The 16,476-nt window shown below is 41.5% G+C and overlaps 3 protein-coding genes across 4 annotated transcripts in view; 2 read left to right on the forward strand and 1 right to left on the reverse strand.

Annotated features, from left to right (window-relative positions):
* exosc4 (exosome component 4) overlaps nucleotides 1-605 on the forward strand; it is a 2,182-nt gene extending 1,577 nt beyond the window's left edge. Inside the window, exon 3 of the mRNA XM_035670715.1 lies at nucleotides 62-605. Coding sequence (XP_035526608.1) covers nucleotides 62-421 — 360 coding nt within the window. The 3' untranslated portion in view covers nucleotides 422-605. The remainder of the gene's footprint in view (nucleotides 1-61) is intronic.
* Nucleotides 606-1,152: 547 nt separating this feature from the next.
* gpaa1 (glycosylphosphatidylinositol anchor attachment 1) lies at nucleotides 1,153-6,194 on the forward strand. Its single transcript, XM_035670317.1, has 13 exons — nucleotides 1,153-1,242; nucleotides 1,600-1,717; nucleotides 1,845-2,024; nucleotides 2,385-2,496; nucleotides 2,605-2,752; nucleotides 2,841-2,942; nucleotides 3,056-3,252; nucleotides 3,379-3,575; nucleotides 3,685-3,838; nucleotides 3,992-4,063; nucleotides 4,158-4,354; nucleotides 5,025-5,195; nucleotides 5,295-6,194. Exons 2-13 carry the CDS (start codon nucleotides 1,644-1,646, stop codon nucleotides 5,536-5,538), a joined length of 1,848 nt encoding a protein of 615 aa, XP_035526210.1. The 5' UTR covers nucleotides 1,153-1,242; nucleotides 1,600-1,643; the 3' UTR covers nucleotides 5,539-6,194.
* Nucleotides 6,195-7,162: 968 nt separating this feature from the next.
* Nucleotides 7,163-15,513, reverse strand: sharpin (SHANK-associated RH domain interacting protein). 2 transcript variants are annotated; one of them, XM_035670321.1, is made up of 9 exons: nucleotides 15,020-15,513; nucleotides 10,797-10,971; nucleotides 10,097-10,189; nucleotides 9,855-9,996; nucleotides 9,667-9,757; nucleotides 9,308-9,593; nucleotides 8,668-8,771; nucleotides 8,080-8,178; nucleotides 7,163-7,973 (listed from the first exon to the last, which is right to left on the reverse strand). In XM_035670321.1, exons 1-9 carry the CDS (start codon nucleotides 15,281-15,283, stop codon nucleotides 7,917-7,919), a joined length of 1,311 nt encoding a protein of 436 aa, XP_035526214.1. In that variant the 5' UTR covers nucleotides 15,284-15,513; the 3' UTR covers nucleotides 7,163-7,916. The 2 variants fall into 2 exon arrangements, with proteins under 2 accessions (XP_035526214.1, XP_035526213.1); XM_035670320.1 differs by having other exon boundaries at nucleotides 8,080-8,181; nucleotides 15,020-15,512.
* Nucleotides 15,514-16,476: the final 963 nt, after the last annotated feature.

A 16,476-nucleotide genomic window follows, 5' to 3' on the forward strand; every position in this document is an offset into this window, starting at 1 on the left:
AAGGTTTTTTTTTTTTTTTTTGGTGCTGAAATGACATGAACAAACTTCTCTCTCCGAACAGATTCTGCAGTCAGACGGAGGGAACTACAGCGTGTGTGTGAACGCTGCCACTCTGGCGGTGATCGACGCCGGCATCCCCATGCGGGACTACGTGTGTGCCTGCACGGTCGGGTTTGTGGACGAGACACCCCTCGCGGACCTTTGCTATGCGGAGGAAAGTGGAGGAGTGAGCTCTCTGGCCTTAGCGCTGCTGCCCCGCGGCGGACAGATCGCTCTGCTGCAGATGGACGCCAGACTACATCAGGACCACTTAGAGGCTCTAATTGAAGCTGCCATGACAGCTTGTAAAGGTGTGAGCAAGGTGCTGGATGAGGTTGTGCGACAACATCTCGAGGAAGTTTCTGTGCTCTCTGGAGAGTGATGCAGAGAGGAGGGGTGAACATCTGGACTGTGGTTTTGGTTGCAGACCAAGCAATAGGACTTAATGTAGAGGAATGATGGGAGGATCTTGGAGTGAATGGGTTTTTTTTTTATGTATCCATGGCAACTATACTTTTGTACAGTATATAAGTGGTGAAGCTGAAAATAAATATGTCAATCATTTGTGTGTTGCTTGTTCATGTGTTAGTGGTTATTATTTATTCAGTTCTTAGGTACTTAAATGTACAATCTGTAATCAGATAAAGGAAGTGTCATTAAAAAAGAACAGAAGATAGGGAGTTATTAATGTTTTAGATGCTGTTAAATGTTTGTGTACATTAGCAATGTTTGTAAACAGTAAAATTGGAGCATACGCACATTTTTAATTTGTTGTGGAAACAAAATGCTGGCTTGACATCTATCGCTGAAAATCTGAAATTGTATATGTAAAATACATACTGTATATTTCAAAAAGCATGGATCTTGCCTTTAATACACAAAAACTAGTTAAAAGGCATTTAATAGGTGAGGAAGGGATATATTATCTTACAAATTGATAAAGGAATAATTTATTATTATTATATGTTTAATAATTTATTAAATAATTTATATTTAATTTATTTTAAAAAAAATGTCTGGAAAAACATGTGGTGAGAAAGAATTTTTCCTTTTTAAATTAAATCAAATTTCCTTTTACGTGACCGGAAGTCGGTCCGCCGCATTAATGTTCCCGCAGGAACAAGGAAATTGAAAACAGCGGCTGCTGTGTGAAGAAGCCCCACCCTCTGCAGGTGGATGTGAGCCGCTGTCCGCTGCAAACAGGTCTGTATTCATTCATACTGTGTGAAATACTGAAACAGCAACCACCTGACTGTTAATAATAATCACCTTCACAGAGGACAGCGGTCTGAAACACTTTGCCGTCTTGCAAAGTGAGACCGCAAGCTAAGGCAGCTAGCCGCAAGCTAACCCCAGCTGTCAGTTTGACAATGGGTGACAGAAAACGATCTCTCATCTCGAGCTGTAGCCGTATAATGAGCTGCTTAGGAATATTTGGACAGTCGGATAAAGATAAAATCCGTGATACTCGGTTTGCGGTTGTTTGCCTCGGTAATTATTGATCTATGGTCGCATATTTCAGCTGTATAGGTACAGTTACAGTGTGTGTGCTGCCTTCAGGGTCCAGGGTATCCAGGCTTTGTGACGTTACAAGGGACAACAACATGGGACTGCTGTCTGATCCAAACAGGAGACAGGCTTTAATCAGCCTGCTAACCCGCCTCAATTCCCCAATCTGGTGAGTTAGTCACTGAAAGATAAACGTGCCTCAATGAAATCTCTCCCTTTATTGCAATACCCAGTGTGCACCTGTGCTTATAACTTACATGATTTCTGTCCTTTTACCTCCCATCCTTCCATCTTAGTGTGGTCTGCTACATGGCGGGGGTGGCCTGGTTCATGGGGTTGGCGTTTGAGCCGTTCACTCTGCGCACATACATGTCAGAGAACGCCATGGGGTCTACCATGGTGGAGGAGCGCTTTCCTGCAGGGGAGAGGGCGCTGACCACAGGGAGAGAGTTTTCAGCCCATAAGAAGAAAGCCGGGTAAGCAGCACAAAGCTACGGAGAAGGAAGACATGCATTGAAAGGTCATAATGTTGTTTTGATCATGTTGACTGGGCTGGTTTTCAAAAACATGGAGGGTCTGCACTTAGTTTATAGCTTCAGACGAGTCTGAGCTGTCATTATATCGCACACACTATTAAACTTAACAATAGATGTCTGAGCACAGTGCATTTAATCAGGACTGTGTAATTAACAGAGGTTATTTGTCTTTTCACCGTTTGATAGCATTTTAAAAGTTTCCCTGTGTGTTTTTTTTTTTTTTACTTAAGCCTCTATGTAAGTCCTTTTAATATTGAATCTTTTTCCACCAGTCTAATGTGACCAGTTGTTTCTCTGCAGGGGGATGCCAGTGGATTGGCTGGTGAAGACCATGCAGGCTCGAGGGCTGGAGGTGTTTACCCAGAGGTTCTCTCGCACGCTGCCCTTCCCTGATGAAAACAAAGAGAGATATGTAAGTCTGTGATTGAGGACTTTTAAATGTACTCAACTGTTTTTTTTTAATAGTATTTCTATGCATCTATGGCTCCTCTTCATCTTTCACCATCTTCTCTTCTCTCAGATGGTGAAAGGCACAAATGTATATGGGATCCTTCGGGCCCCCAGAGCTCCTCGGACTGAAGCCCTGGTGCTGAGTGCCCCTTGCACCCCAGGCGACTCCAACAACCAGGCAGTGGGGCTGCTACTCGGCTTGGCACAGTACTTCAGGAGTGAGTGCAGAACCCACGGCTCTCTCTATCATTTGAATGACACTGAAGTGGAATGTCTTGTTTTAATGACGGCTGTGTTCCTCAATAGATCAGATCTACTGGGCCAAAGACATCATCTTCCTTGTGAATGAACATGATCTGATTGGTATGCAGGCGTGGCTGGAGGGTTACCACCACACCAACACTACAGGTAATCCACCCACTTAAAAAACCAATCAACTATTATCCCTGAAAGTATTACATTCTCTCCAGATTCATGCAGAAGTCATGTATTTGACTTCTCTTCTGGAATGGTGCATCCAGGTATGGACTGGTCTCCACTTCAAGGCCGTGGTGGTTCAATCCAGGCAGCTCTGTCCCTGGAGCTCAGCAGTGATGTCATCACCAGTATGGACCTGGTACTGGAAGGCCTCAACGGCCAGCTCCCGAACCTGGATTTAGCCAACCTCTTCTATGCTTTCTGTCAGAAGATAGGAGTCCTCTGCACCATCCAGGGCAAGGTGAAGGCTTGTGATGAGATGTAGTAGAAACGTAATACATTTTGTCTTCCGCTGTGTGTTTGGTGAGCAGAATGGTAATAATAAACCAAGGCTATCTCATTTTCTTCTGTGTGGATGTGTCTACAGCTGCAGCGGAATGACTGGGACAGTGTGTCAGGCTACAGCCACTCAGTCCAGACCATGATGCTGATGGTGATGAAACAGGCCAGTGGGCGTCCTTGGGGCGATCATGGCCTTTTCCTGCGATACCACATTGAGGCTGCCACCATCAAGGGCATCAACAGTTTCCGTCAGTACAAGACAGACGTCACCACCATTGGCAGGTCAGAGTGTATGCTGCTTTTTTGTTTAACGTTGTCACATTCTTTATAAACTGACACTTAATAGCTGGTTTTTTTGGGGGGTTTTTTTGCCTTGATTTATATCCTCTAGGCTTCTGGAAGGAATGTATCGTAAGCTGAATAACCTCCTGGAGCGCCTACACCAGTCCTACTTCTTCTACCTCATGCCGTCACTCTCTCACTTTGTCTCCATTGGGTATTACATGCCAGCCTTCGGCCTCCTCGCCGTCATCCTACTGCTTCGTGTATCCTTTCACAATTATTTTACTTTCAGTTTGGTTTAATCTAAAAACAGGACTGAAAAAAAGCAAATGAATCACACAAACACTCCGATTGAAGCCCAGCTTACTGATTACATGTTGATTTTAACACTGCTATTGCACTTGACTATGGTACAGGCCTTAGATTTGTGGGTTCAACTTGCAACTCCACCACCAAGAACAGAGGATGGAATCGCTGACACAGAGCAGGTTAGACACACATATTACTTCAACTACTTATCTTGAGGCCTTTGAATCACCATTTTATTTATTTATTTTATTTTTTTAATCTGTTTCCTCTCAGATTTCCAGTCCAGGAGTGCTGTCTGTGATGACTCCTCTGGTGATCAGCCATCTGACTGGAGTAGCTCTGTACACCCTGCCGATCCACTTCCAGGAGATGGCTGTGGAACACTTCCCGGTGTCAGAGACAGAGGCTGTGGTCCTGACGGCTATTGCTGTTTACACAGCAGGCCTGGCTTTGCCTCATAACACACATAGGTAGTACTACTTTTTTCTTTTTATATATGTTGTAATGTTCTTGGTCTTAAAGACAACATCATAGGTTGAGTGGTACTTTATTCTGAGCTGACTCTCTTACAAGAGAATGTAATCTACAAAAGCTCTAATTTATTTACCATGTTATCCACATTGCTAGTGGCTTTTTATCAGAGATCATATCACCCAAATTTCTACATTAAATATTAATGTTCCGATTATATTAACACTGAAGTTACACAGTGAATCTGAAAAAAGATTAACTGCTTTTCTGAACATTTGAGAACAGATTAAAAGCAGAAAAGTTCCAACTATGTGTGACTTTGAAGTACTCACACACACACATTTAAGCATTGATTTGATTTTTGGCTTTAAGTCTGTGTGTTTGATATAATTTGTTCACACATTTTATTCAGTCTTTTTACACATTTACCTTACAACTTGAAGTTCTTTTCTTAGGTTTATAAAGAGTGATGGACAACCAGAGGCTTTTGAAATGATTCCTGAAAATCATATAACAAGTTCCAAACTTTATTGACTTACTTAATAACGCGCACAGCATTTACCAAGACCGCAAAGAACAGAGCTAGCTGAGACGGTGGGAAACTTGTACAACTTTAAGAGCGCTGGGATGCGGGAGAGTGAGCCGTTTTGTTGTGCTGTTTTATTGAAGGCTCCTGTCGGGCGAGGGGACGGAGCAGGGCTGGAGGGTGCTGAAGCTGGTGGCTGTGCTGTACCTGGCCGTGCTGCTGGGTTGCACCGCCCTCATCAACTTCTCCCTGGGATTCATCCTTGCTATCACCCTGGTGCCTGTGGCCGCCTTCATCACACCCCACGTACCAAAGTAATACACCTGTATTTGTATTCACAGTGTAGCTCTGTATTGCCACAGTCGAATGAATATTCAAAGTAAAACCTCGCTCTCCTCTTCTTCTTCCCATAGGGTTCTATCCGCCTTCATCCTAGTCATCCTCAGCCCAGCCTGCACGCTCCTCTTTTCCGTCTTTTTCTTCCAAGAGCTGCAGGAAGTGCCAGTCAGCTTCCAGGAAGGCTGGTTGCTCTACCTGTCAGTCATCTCGCAGGGCATCCTGGACCACTTCCTGTACGGCTCTCTGGTCTACCCGCTCATAGCCCTGCTGGTCTATCCTTGCTGGCTGCTTTTCTGGAACATCCTCTTCTGGAAGTAAACGCCAGTCATACAGGACTACTGAAGGCTTTCATGGGCAGAAAAACCCTCTGAGGTGTTCTCAGGTTTGTCTTCACTGTGGGAAATGTGAATGACAGTTAAATCCACTGGAGAGATTGGAAAAGAAGAGAAATATGGTTGACTTGAAAATAATGCAGTGATTCCCCAACTCCAAGTATTTTATTCTTAAAACCTTCTTGAAAACAAAGCTGAGTGGACTGTTTTGTACCGTACTCTTACAAATAAGTGAAATAGGGGAAGATCTTTTCACAAGTAACTATAAATGTCACGGTTGACTTGCTATCTGTATAAGAATTTGGTTTAATGATTTCTTTGCGGTATTCTTTATTTGTGGTACATAACGAAAGTTACTGCACTGTTTTTCTTAGCTCCTTTTTTTTTATCAGGCAGGATGGTGATGGATGAAAGATGAATGATTCTGTCGTGTCAGCATGGTTTGTACTAACAGATATAACGAGAAAAAGCTGTTCAAATGGAAGAAACTACCTGTTTGGTTTGTAGTCTGCTTCCTTATGTCTGTACATCTGCAACAAGCCATCACAACATCTAATATTTTTATACTTGTTTTGATAAGTTTATTTGGAACATGTTTATTTCATATTTATAAATGCAAAATTAAAAGACTTCAAAAATGAATTCACTCAAAGATCTTTACATTGGGCGTTGAACATAAAATATGGAACACAACTTGAACCCGCGCAAAGGGTGGTAGCTATTAATGACAACTAGTTTAGCAAAATGCACTAGTATCAACACCATGATGAAAGTGCTGCACAAAGAAATTAAATGTGCATGTCAGTGATTTAGAATTGCACTTTCATTAAAGGTGCCCTGTAAAGTTCTGTTGTGAACAATGAACAGTAACGTTTACATTCAGTTTTAGTCACCAAAGTACATTGTGTGTATCCTTGAGGTCTAACAAATGTGATGAATGCATTTATTTCTCTAGGGACACACTCAGAAAATCTGCTCAACAACGCCATTGATGCTCAGAAACTCCATAAAGGGTGCGTTTAAGTTTACAGACTCAAGGAGACACACTGAAAAAAGAATGGTAAAAATGCAATAATCTGTGGCTGAGACTTGAAGTCAAACACTGGATCCTACATTTCCCACAATTCATCTCAATAGTGTCTTTTGGTACCCCCCCCTCCCTGGTTAATGCTGCGGTGCTGTGATATGGGATGGATGCTAGAGCTGGGACGAGAGTTGGTCATGTTTCAATTAAAATACTGACAATATGACATTAAATTTGTGTTTAATTACGATGAACAAAATTTGGTTGACATGAGCCCTCCATATTTGTTTGATGTTTCCCAGTCGTAGTTATGACTTGGATGTTGACACAAACGTCAGGAACTTAGATAACAGTTATCTGACCCACATCTTTCAAACGCTCTAAAAATTTTAAATCTCAAGCACAATCCAAGATGCTGTTATTTTCTTAGACTTTGTAAAATGTCCTCGACAGCCACAGATGAGATTATAAAAGCATATCCCCGCCTGAGTAAACTGAACTTCATGTGTTAAAATTACCCTTCTTCTTTAAGTCTTGCACTTAAAATCTGTCCATTAGGGAGAATCACTCAATAGGCAAAACAGGATTTGTTTAGATTCATTATGTTTATTCAGGTAATGCAAGTTTTTACAGTATTATGTACTGAAAACAAATCATTCCATTGCTGTCACAGCTCAGAGGGAATTGAGTAAAATTCGATCATCTGCTAAAATGTACATCAATTACTCAATGCATCTTGTTAAAAATAATACACTTAATACAATGTTATAAAAAAATAAAAGCACTTGACAACCCTGTAAACACACCGTCTATTCTCAGCCATGGCTTCCAACATTTTTTATGGCACCAACAGATGACCCACTAACAAAACAGAGCAGGGTATTGCACAAGGCTTCAACTTTCCTCTCACTTCACAGTTGGCAGAAACTGAAAGTCCCCTCATCTTCAGCTGCAATCAAATGCAAATCATGTCTCTCATCTAAAATAAATATTAGACCGTCTGTGTTGTTTGCACCATACACCCTGTAAAATAAATAACAAAGAGGTCAGGCCAAATTCATTTGTATGTCATGGTCACGTCCATATCGACGGTCGAAGCTGCTCTCTCTGTCTGCAGTTCATCAACCGAGCCTCGGCCAGTGCAGCTCTGCGTCATGCTACAGTGCTTCAAACGCTCCGGTCTTCAGCAGCCGGCCAGCTGTCAGAGGACTCTCAGTGCACTTGACAGTCTTTGTGTGAGTATTTTGTCAACATGTACGCGGCGGATTTAGCATCCTCACTCCGTGTGTGTGTGTGAGTGAGTGAGTGAGACACGGCGACCAGACAGCGATGATGGGCAGTCAGCTGCTGCTGCTGCTTAAACCAGTTTCCCCTCGATCCTCTCTCCTTCCTCTCTCCTTTGTAATAGAATATTAAAAAAGAGAAAAAGAGGTGACTGTCGGTGAGGGAAAATGGCACAAAGAGTAGTACAAAAGTATTGATTTTCAGATATTTGTGCAATACCTGCTGGATGTGTGTGTCAGGTCTGGCTGTAGCACAGATTTCACAACCTGGACGGGACGGCTTGTTGATGAAAGTGCATAAGGGGCAAGCCCATTCTGTCTGCTGAGGGGATGTAATAATTATATAAGATATTAATAATGATATAAAAATAATATTTATACGGTTTTAAACATTTACCCAAGACAGACAAGCTTGCAGATACAACTGTTGAGAACTATAGTACAAAAGAAGCATTTTTTTTTGTCATCAGATTTGGCTGAAGGAGCATGCAAGTGAAAATAATATTGCTTTTTTTTTTTAAAGCTGTTTCCTTGTCTTTCTTGGCATGGTACTGCCACCAACTGACGATTATAGGAACAGTGTGGACCAGCAGCACCAGCGTGCACACTCTCATTCAAGCCACTCTTAAAATCACTGCTCCATTGCTACAAGTGGTCAAAAACTTCAGCTTACCATTAAACTGCACACAAAAAAATAAATAAAAATAAAAATAACAGGATGTATGTAGGAGCAGAAGTTAAATTCCCACTAAAATCTAACTATGCCTTAGATTAGTCCTATTGTGTGTAGTGACAGAATATAACATACCTGTGTTTTATTGGCTTTATTGGTATGATCACTCAGCTGCAGATTCTCAATGTCGAGAACATCTTTAATATCACTCGGTCTGTCGCTTCCTCCACCTGTACTCCCTGAAGTAGACAAAACGTTTATTATGAGTAATACAGTTGATTTCAAAGCCAGTCTGCTAAAAAGGAAACCGCAGAAACACCAGACAAAATACGTCTTATTCAGACATATTTGGTCTGGTGTTTCTGCTTTAAGTCAAATAAAGTCAATAATACAATACTACACAAATTCAAAAAAAATAAAGAAAACTTATTTGTATCATTTTTGCAAAACTAAATTAAGCCATGTTATTTAAAACATCAGTATTGACAGACTGAAATATCTCTGGTAATGTTCTGCTGAGTATCAGATCTTTCTTGTTTCAGGAATTTTTTGCCTTCAGTCTGGTATTCAGGAAGTCAAACATACTGTGAGATCACATGAATTTCAGTCAGGTGACTAATTTGGCCAGCGCAGAACACTGCAGTGTTTGGCTCGAAAACTCCTTTGCTGCTTTGGCTGCATGTTTAGGCTCACTGTGCTGCTGCGTTGTCTGGGTCTGCATGTCTGCATTTTTAGACCTAATTCGTTACAGAACGAAAATATTTGTTGAACTCACCCAGGTTGTTGTGGGGTAGCCTCGAGGGTAGGGTGCTGTAACCCCTCCAGTCTTGGGATGTGGGGCCGTTGCCTGGCGGGAGAGGTGGGGCGAGGAGGGCGCTCTCCAGGTCCTGCTGGAACAGCTGGCGGGTGATGCGCGCTTGTCGGGCAGAGATCAGGTAGAGGTACGCCGTATCGCCGTCCTTCTGCACCCCGTAGGAGGCCAGTGACCTTGGCTCGGTGCACAAGCACTGACCGATCACCCAGCGCTGCACGCGAGGATGGAAGCCGTACTCGAGAAACACCTGAAGAAGAGCGGTGGGAGTTAGCCAATGAATTACACCCATTTAATTATTGGTTAATTTACAGTTTTCTAACCTGTTGCTTGAGCGCGGCCACAGTCATGTAAGGAAAGACTTTCACCGTGACACAACAGGATGACGAAACATCCTCCACCACGACAGATAAACTGCAACACAGACAAGGCACTACATGTTAAGAAAAACCTAAAAAGCATATCAGTCATTGCAACCTTGAATATACCCTCAACACTTTTCCTTTCCCACCTGATCTCTCCGTCAGCGTAGTTCTTTTCAGACAGCTGGATCGTCAGTGCTGCTTTTTGCTGAGCCAGAGCGGATGCGTGCTGTGAAGCGGCCTGAGTGTCACCGGCTTCAATCGCCCTGGCGAGCTCCAAGCAAAGCTCCTCTAAAAACAAAAAGGAGGTAGCAATCAAAATGTTGACATTTTTAGAGCATGGATGGAGGATAAAGAAAGAGGAAAACACATTGGACAGAGATAAACCCACCGGTGAGCGGCAGCGAGGCTGAGCTCCACTGCTCCATGGCTGCTGCTGTGTGGTTGTGTCTGCCATCCGATTCACATGTGTTAATATTTGCAACTGTCAAAGAAACAGAAAAAGTGCTTTAAACACGTGGTTGTCAGCACACAGCAATATCAACTGATATCACTATTTATTCTAGCTACACCTGGCTGATAAAGGCCCAACCCGAAAGTATCAGTACATTCCTTTTTCTATTCAGGTCACAGTATTTTCTTACCTTTGTATTTAAGGTTACACACATCACACTTAAACTAATTATTCCTCAGTATATCTAAGAATCTACCTTGAAAGATTCCTGTTGTAACTGTGCCTGACGAAAGGAGACTTGATAGCTCTTTTTAGTCTTTTAGCACCCATGGCACATGTCGTTTCACTTTGAAACAGGGATGAACAGCCATTTGGTCCCTTTATTTTATATCTAAGGACACCAATTTATCCAACTTTTACTTTACTTTACTTATTTATCCCTTTTTCACTTGGGGACACAGCTGGCCCACCGTGTGTTTGGCCACCAGGACGCTCCTGTTTTTATTTGTTGTCTAGTTTATTAAACAGGCACCATGAGTGTAGATTGTTTCTTTTTCTCTAAAACGAATTAAAATAATAAATAAATAAATAAATAAATAAATAATAATGAATGATCTTATCTAGTCGTCAAACCAACCTCTATGTGCCTCTCTTAGTGATGACATCACCACCGTGGCCCACTCCTCGGCCTCGCGGTCGCAGCGGAAGTTGAAGCGGATGCAGTCGTGGGGTGGAGCAGCAAGACGCATCTCATGGCAGCGAGGAGATTTGACCTCATACTGCACCGAGCGCAGGTCAAACTCTGCAATGAACTGAGGATGAAACAAACAACAACAAACAATAGTCAGTCTCAAGGCATATTGTCATTCTGCGATCAGATTAATTGATTATCGTTTAGTCTATGAAATCAAAAAAAAAAAAAGGCCATTAAAATGTCTCCGAGGTCAAGGTTACAATCCAAAAACCAAAATATATTCAATTTAGTAAAAAATCTTCACATTTAAAGAGCTGGAACTAGTGAATGTTTTCTAAGACAAATTATGTTGCAAAACCATAAAATTTTACATTTAAAAAAAAACGTACAAAATGCATTAAAGTATAAGAAAAGAAATTACAGCTGCAACAAGTAATTGATTAGTTAGTCAACTATTAAATTAAACTTAAATGTGAATATTAAAACATATAAAACAACATTTAAGAATATCATTTTATAGACCAAACAACTAATTGCTCAATCTAGAAAATAATCTACAGATTAACTGACAAGGAAAATAATAATTAGTTGCGGCCCTAAAAGAAATAACCCCCCCGAAATACGTAAGAAAGCATGTGAAATTCTCATTCTGACAGAGATGGACTCAGAAACGAGTGAGTTTGGCAGATTTTACTCACAATCTGCACTCTAACATTTACTGTGGCAGAGGAGCGAATCATTAGAGCACTGAAGTCTGTTGTGGGTAGAAAAAGCATTAAAGAGGGATTTGCCTCCTGCCAGAGGGTGTGCGTATATACACACACTCTGATACGACTGTGTATGCTAAGTTTGCCAGCTTAGACAGACGACCTAAAAGAAGCAGGGATCAAAAGAAAACCATGCAAATCAAGAAGCATCACAATTGTCAGGGGGAAATCTCTCTGACTCGAGATTCTACCGAGATGAAAAGCCGGTTCCGAGCCCCTCACATTTCAGGCAGACGGCGCATAGTGAACTTGACAAACAAAGGAAGTTAGGATGCAGCGAGACAGGCAGAGTACAACGTTAGGTCAGCTTTAGGCACGATCAAGCATGCATGTCTACAGTTGGGACTGATGTAGTCATTGACAGTAATCACCCATAATACTGAAAGAGAAGAAAGAACTCATGCGTGAACTGAAATGTGTCTCACAGTGACAGAGTGATGTAGCACTGTAGTTACCTCATGTGACCTGGAGAATCTATTTAGAGTTGACATTAACAGTGTAAAGACTGAACCTAGTTTAGCAAATGTGTAAGGCTGCAAAAGGATTATTTTCAGTACTGATTCAGAATTTTGTCTGTAAAAAGACAAAAGCCAAAGAAAATAATTAAGTCCAACAGTCCAAGTCCCAAAAATACCCCTTTTAAAATCAGATACAATGAGGAAAAGCAGTAAATCTTCGTCTTTGGAATATTTGCTTAAAAAATGGCTGCACAACCGAAGAAGATCTATCAAAAATAGTTGCAGATTCATTTTCTGTCAAACAACTCATCGTCTCAGCTGTAAAACTGAGAATAAATTTGCCCTCTGGAGGGGTTCAATCAACAAGCGCAGTATGTGCTCGGAAAGAGACTAATTATAAAGCAACTGCAGTGCGGTTGTAAAAGCCAAGAATGTGATGAAACCTGTTCGCAACAAAGAAAACAGAGTTGGCAGAGCAGCAAATACAAAGCTGACCGCAAAGCGCGCCGAGGAGTTACAAAAACCTAGGAACATCAAGCAGTGGCTATGTGGAGATCCCATGTGTCCTCTCTATCGTGTTTATTGTTTATTTAAGGATCCCCATTAAAAGCACATGCTTATGTGCCTGTAGTGTTCCTGGGGTGATAACAAGGAGGAGCTTAACAATTGGAAACAAACACAACATGCAGCACAGACACAAGTTCTTACTAACTTATGTTGATTTATTTAGCAAAAAGTACTAAAGGAGGCCATTTAAAGGAGCACTCCACCGATTTTACAGATGACGATCAGCTTACTTGTCACAAGGAGTATTACTTAGGGGTCTGTACAGTTTTCAGCTACTTGTACTTGAGTATTTCTGTTTCCCCCTCTGTGCCTTCAGTGTTAAGAGGCCATTACTCGAGATGTGTAACTACAGAGTGGTGACTACAGGTAGAAAGAGGCAGCTGCATCAAAGCCAAAGCAGAGCATTTTAAAATGAATTTATTTTATCAGCAATCGGATAAAAAAAAAAACAAAGCATATCTGATAATCAGAACAATGGCGAATAGAGGATCCGATCCATCCTTAGTATTACTCAACCTGTGGAAACAGCTGTATAATGTCTTTAATCATTACATTTTAATGAACTGGTGTTTTTTTGAAAGATGTGGGAATTAACCTGAGTCTAGTGAAAGACACTATTTAGTTGGGTTGTGGGAATTATAGGACTGAGTTTTTTGTTTTTGGAGCTTGACACTAAAAGTCAGGATACCTCTGCTGCGTCAGTATTTGACCCTTCGTTTTTTTGTCTAAATTGTGGTTCCCAGACTTTATGGAAAGTGCAATGCTAAAACAATTTATGAGCAGCCTATTATCAGACAGGCACAGAACACAACTTTTACCCTCTGGTAGAAGATTCAGCGTTCCCCAGAGCCGACTGAACCGCAACAAACCGCTCCTCCACATAAACAGATAATGTGATATGTTGCCACTGACAGAAGGTGTGTATAGGTTTGTGTAGTATGTGTATGTGCAAACTGTGCCTTAGAAGCTGTGTGTTGCTGAGATATCGATTTAAAAAATATATATATTATGCAGTATATTTTTTTTATCTTCTGTGGAACTGCAAGACAGAGTCCAAAACCAATTATCCCTACATGGACGTGTATTATATTATATATAGTATATTCTATTCTAAATGGATAGAGTGCCCCTTTAACAAGTAACACTCCTGCAAGGCTTTAATGCTCATTACATGGCACCAAACAAAGCTGTTGGATGAATGAAAAATGGAGAGAACACTTTACCTCTAGTTGGAAAACTAGTAAAGTTTGGCCTAAAGGGGGTGCCAGAGGAATGGTATGTTGTTAGCTAAATCATAAAGCTTTCTCCTCTGTACATAAGCTTATTAGGACATGTCAAACTCAGCTATATTGTCAGACTTCCTCAGTAAGTCTAGGTTTTGTTGCCTCAGGTGTACTTAGAGTGGTAGAGCATCTAGGTAGGTGCTGAAAGTGGGTGTGCAGGGGTGCCAAAACTTCCTGTTCCTGCTCACTACCCTTCCACTTTGGTATTTATATCTGCATTATCATCCACATTCACATTTACGCCTGTCAGCGACTCTACCTCATCTCACGGAAAGGCTTTATCCACCACACCAAATGTAACAAAGGAGCCACAGCTGAGAGGTAATTACAAAATCCAACCACTTTAGAAAGGTTACATCTCAGTTTTTCAGGTTTCACAGCCTCACTGTTGGGTGGATGAGAGTTTGAAGGAACGAACAGAGACTTTCGACATGTCATGAGGCGAAAAGTGTGATGGTACATCCGTATAAACTTGTCAGGCGACATATGAGAAACACAAGGCTGAAAAATACCAGGAAAGTCTCACTGCAGATGTTTACCAGTATGCCCAGTTTAAGGATTTCCCCCTGGTGATGATGTATTAAATTCTAATAAAACTAAATGTGAAGACTGAAAATGAAAGTGAAACTTAAAAAAAACCCCTCTTAACTACAGTATTGGTAACTTAAAAACAACTTTAAAAAAACAACAAAAAACCATAGACTATACAGTATTAAGACTAAACTGGAGTTCTTGTCAGGTGAGTACAGTTAAGGAGCAAATCAAGAAGGATAAAATGTTGCTGAGCTACACTATGTGAGCTGGATGTCTGTTAAAAGTCAGATCCTTGTGACACTTCAAGGAAAGTGTTGGATAGTGTTGGCAGCTGTGTGTCTTCACATCCACATGCATTCAGTGTAATCAGGTGTGGTTTTATCCCCAATGGTGAGCTGCGTGTATTCGGGGGTGAGATCCACGTAAAATGGCGTGTACAGGCCTATGCTGGTCTAAAGTGGGTCTGCAATTCAGTAAAGGTGGTTCATCATAAACACTTATAAGCGAGCAACGCCTGCACACCGTCCTAACACTCAGGTGTACGTGTGAAATCTCACCACACTGCGGTTTCCGCTCGTATCTCGCAGCGCCAGTCGGAACTCTCCGGCCCGGCTCGGGTCCATGCTGAGCTGTAGCCGCAGAGCCTCGCTGCCCGCTCCGGGGAGACACAGCGGCCGGATCCCGGAATGGCACACCGAAACCCGGACTGACATTAAAACAGTACTGCAGCAAGCCGTCAGCGCAGGGCCGCCGCATGAAGGCTGCTGGGACGAAGCAGGAACCGGGGCTGGAGGAGCCCAGCCGCCCGAGCTGAGAGCCATGTCGCGGACAGCCAGAGGAGGGGTGAGGGTGAGGGAAGCCCCGCGGCAGGTGTTACTGCTGCCCGCTGCGTCTGTTCTGCTCTATACGGTCCACCAGCGTCCGAAGAGACCGCGTTTGTTCACGGGCAGGCTGTGGTTGTCTCCTCCACTCGCAAATTCTTCCATATCGACCCGAGCCGAGCAGACAGGGAGCGAAAGAAAAACAAAACAGGAAGTAGAAGGGTACGTGTCTTGTTTATGTCCGTGGAGAAACGTGTCCCGACCTCACATACGTGCCACAATGAAGAACTTCTCAACAAAAAAAAACGACACAAAAATATATATATATATAAAGGGTATAAAAATATTATGTATAATTTGCATTTTATTTTGTTTTTTTTAACAGCAGAACAATGGGGGAAATAGCTGTCATTATTATTTTTCACAGTGAGCTCAGAAAGCAATAAAATAGCATAAAAACAAGAAATTATAAGCAACAAAACTAAGAAATTAAACATTACCATCTGCAGATATAGGGGTGAAATAATAAGTAGCGACACTTCATGAGACGTATGGAAAAAAACATTTATTAGAAGGTTAGTTATTAAAACAATACATTGATGCACTGCCATTAATCTATTGCCATGAAGGCCACTGTAAAACAAATATTATGCTATTCCAATGACTTTGGACTGTAACCTACAAAGACACTATTAAAGTCTCTTTACTGGAAAGAGCATCAATTATCAACAAATGGACCTATATAATAAAGACAGTTTAATTTTCATTTTATTTTATTTTATTTTATTAGGAAAAACAGCAAGGCAATGAAAGTCAGTACCAGCTGGTGGCCTGACGCAGTAGCAGGTTTTCTATTGTTCCACACACTGAAGACAAAAAGCAACAAAACAGCAAAAAAGCAAGACAATCAGTAAGGAATAAAATAAATTAATTAAACACTTCTACATATGTAGGGCCAAAACACACAAATAATAGGCTGAAATAATAAATGACCCTTCTCTGCAACCCTGAAAAACTTCAGATTGCTGCTACTGCACTGTAGTTTTAATGGTACAGTAATATAAGTATTTTGGCAGCATATCAGCTATATAATATAAATCTCATAAAATATATAAGACTGGGAGCCAGTGTAGGGACTCTAGATGCAAGCTGTTTGCTTTTCTGCCAGTTAAAACTTTGTGTATGAGCTGTAA

This window comes from Morone saxatilis, unplaced genomic scaffold (genome assembly GCF_004916995.1).
Source record: "Morone saxatilis isolate NCDOM2014 unplaced genomic scaffold, NCSU_SB_2.0 Contig23, whole genome shotgun sequence".
Lineage (NCBI taxonomy): Eukaryota > Metazoa > Chordata > Actinopteri > Moronidae > Morone > Morone saxatilis.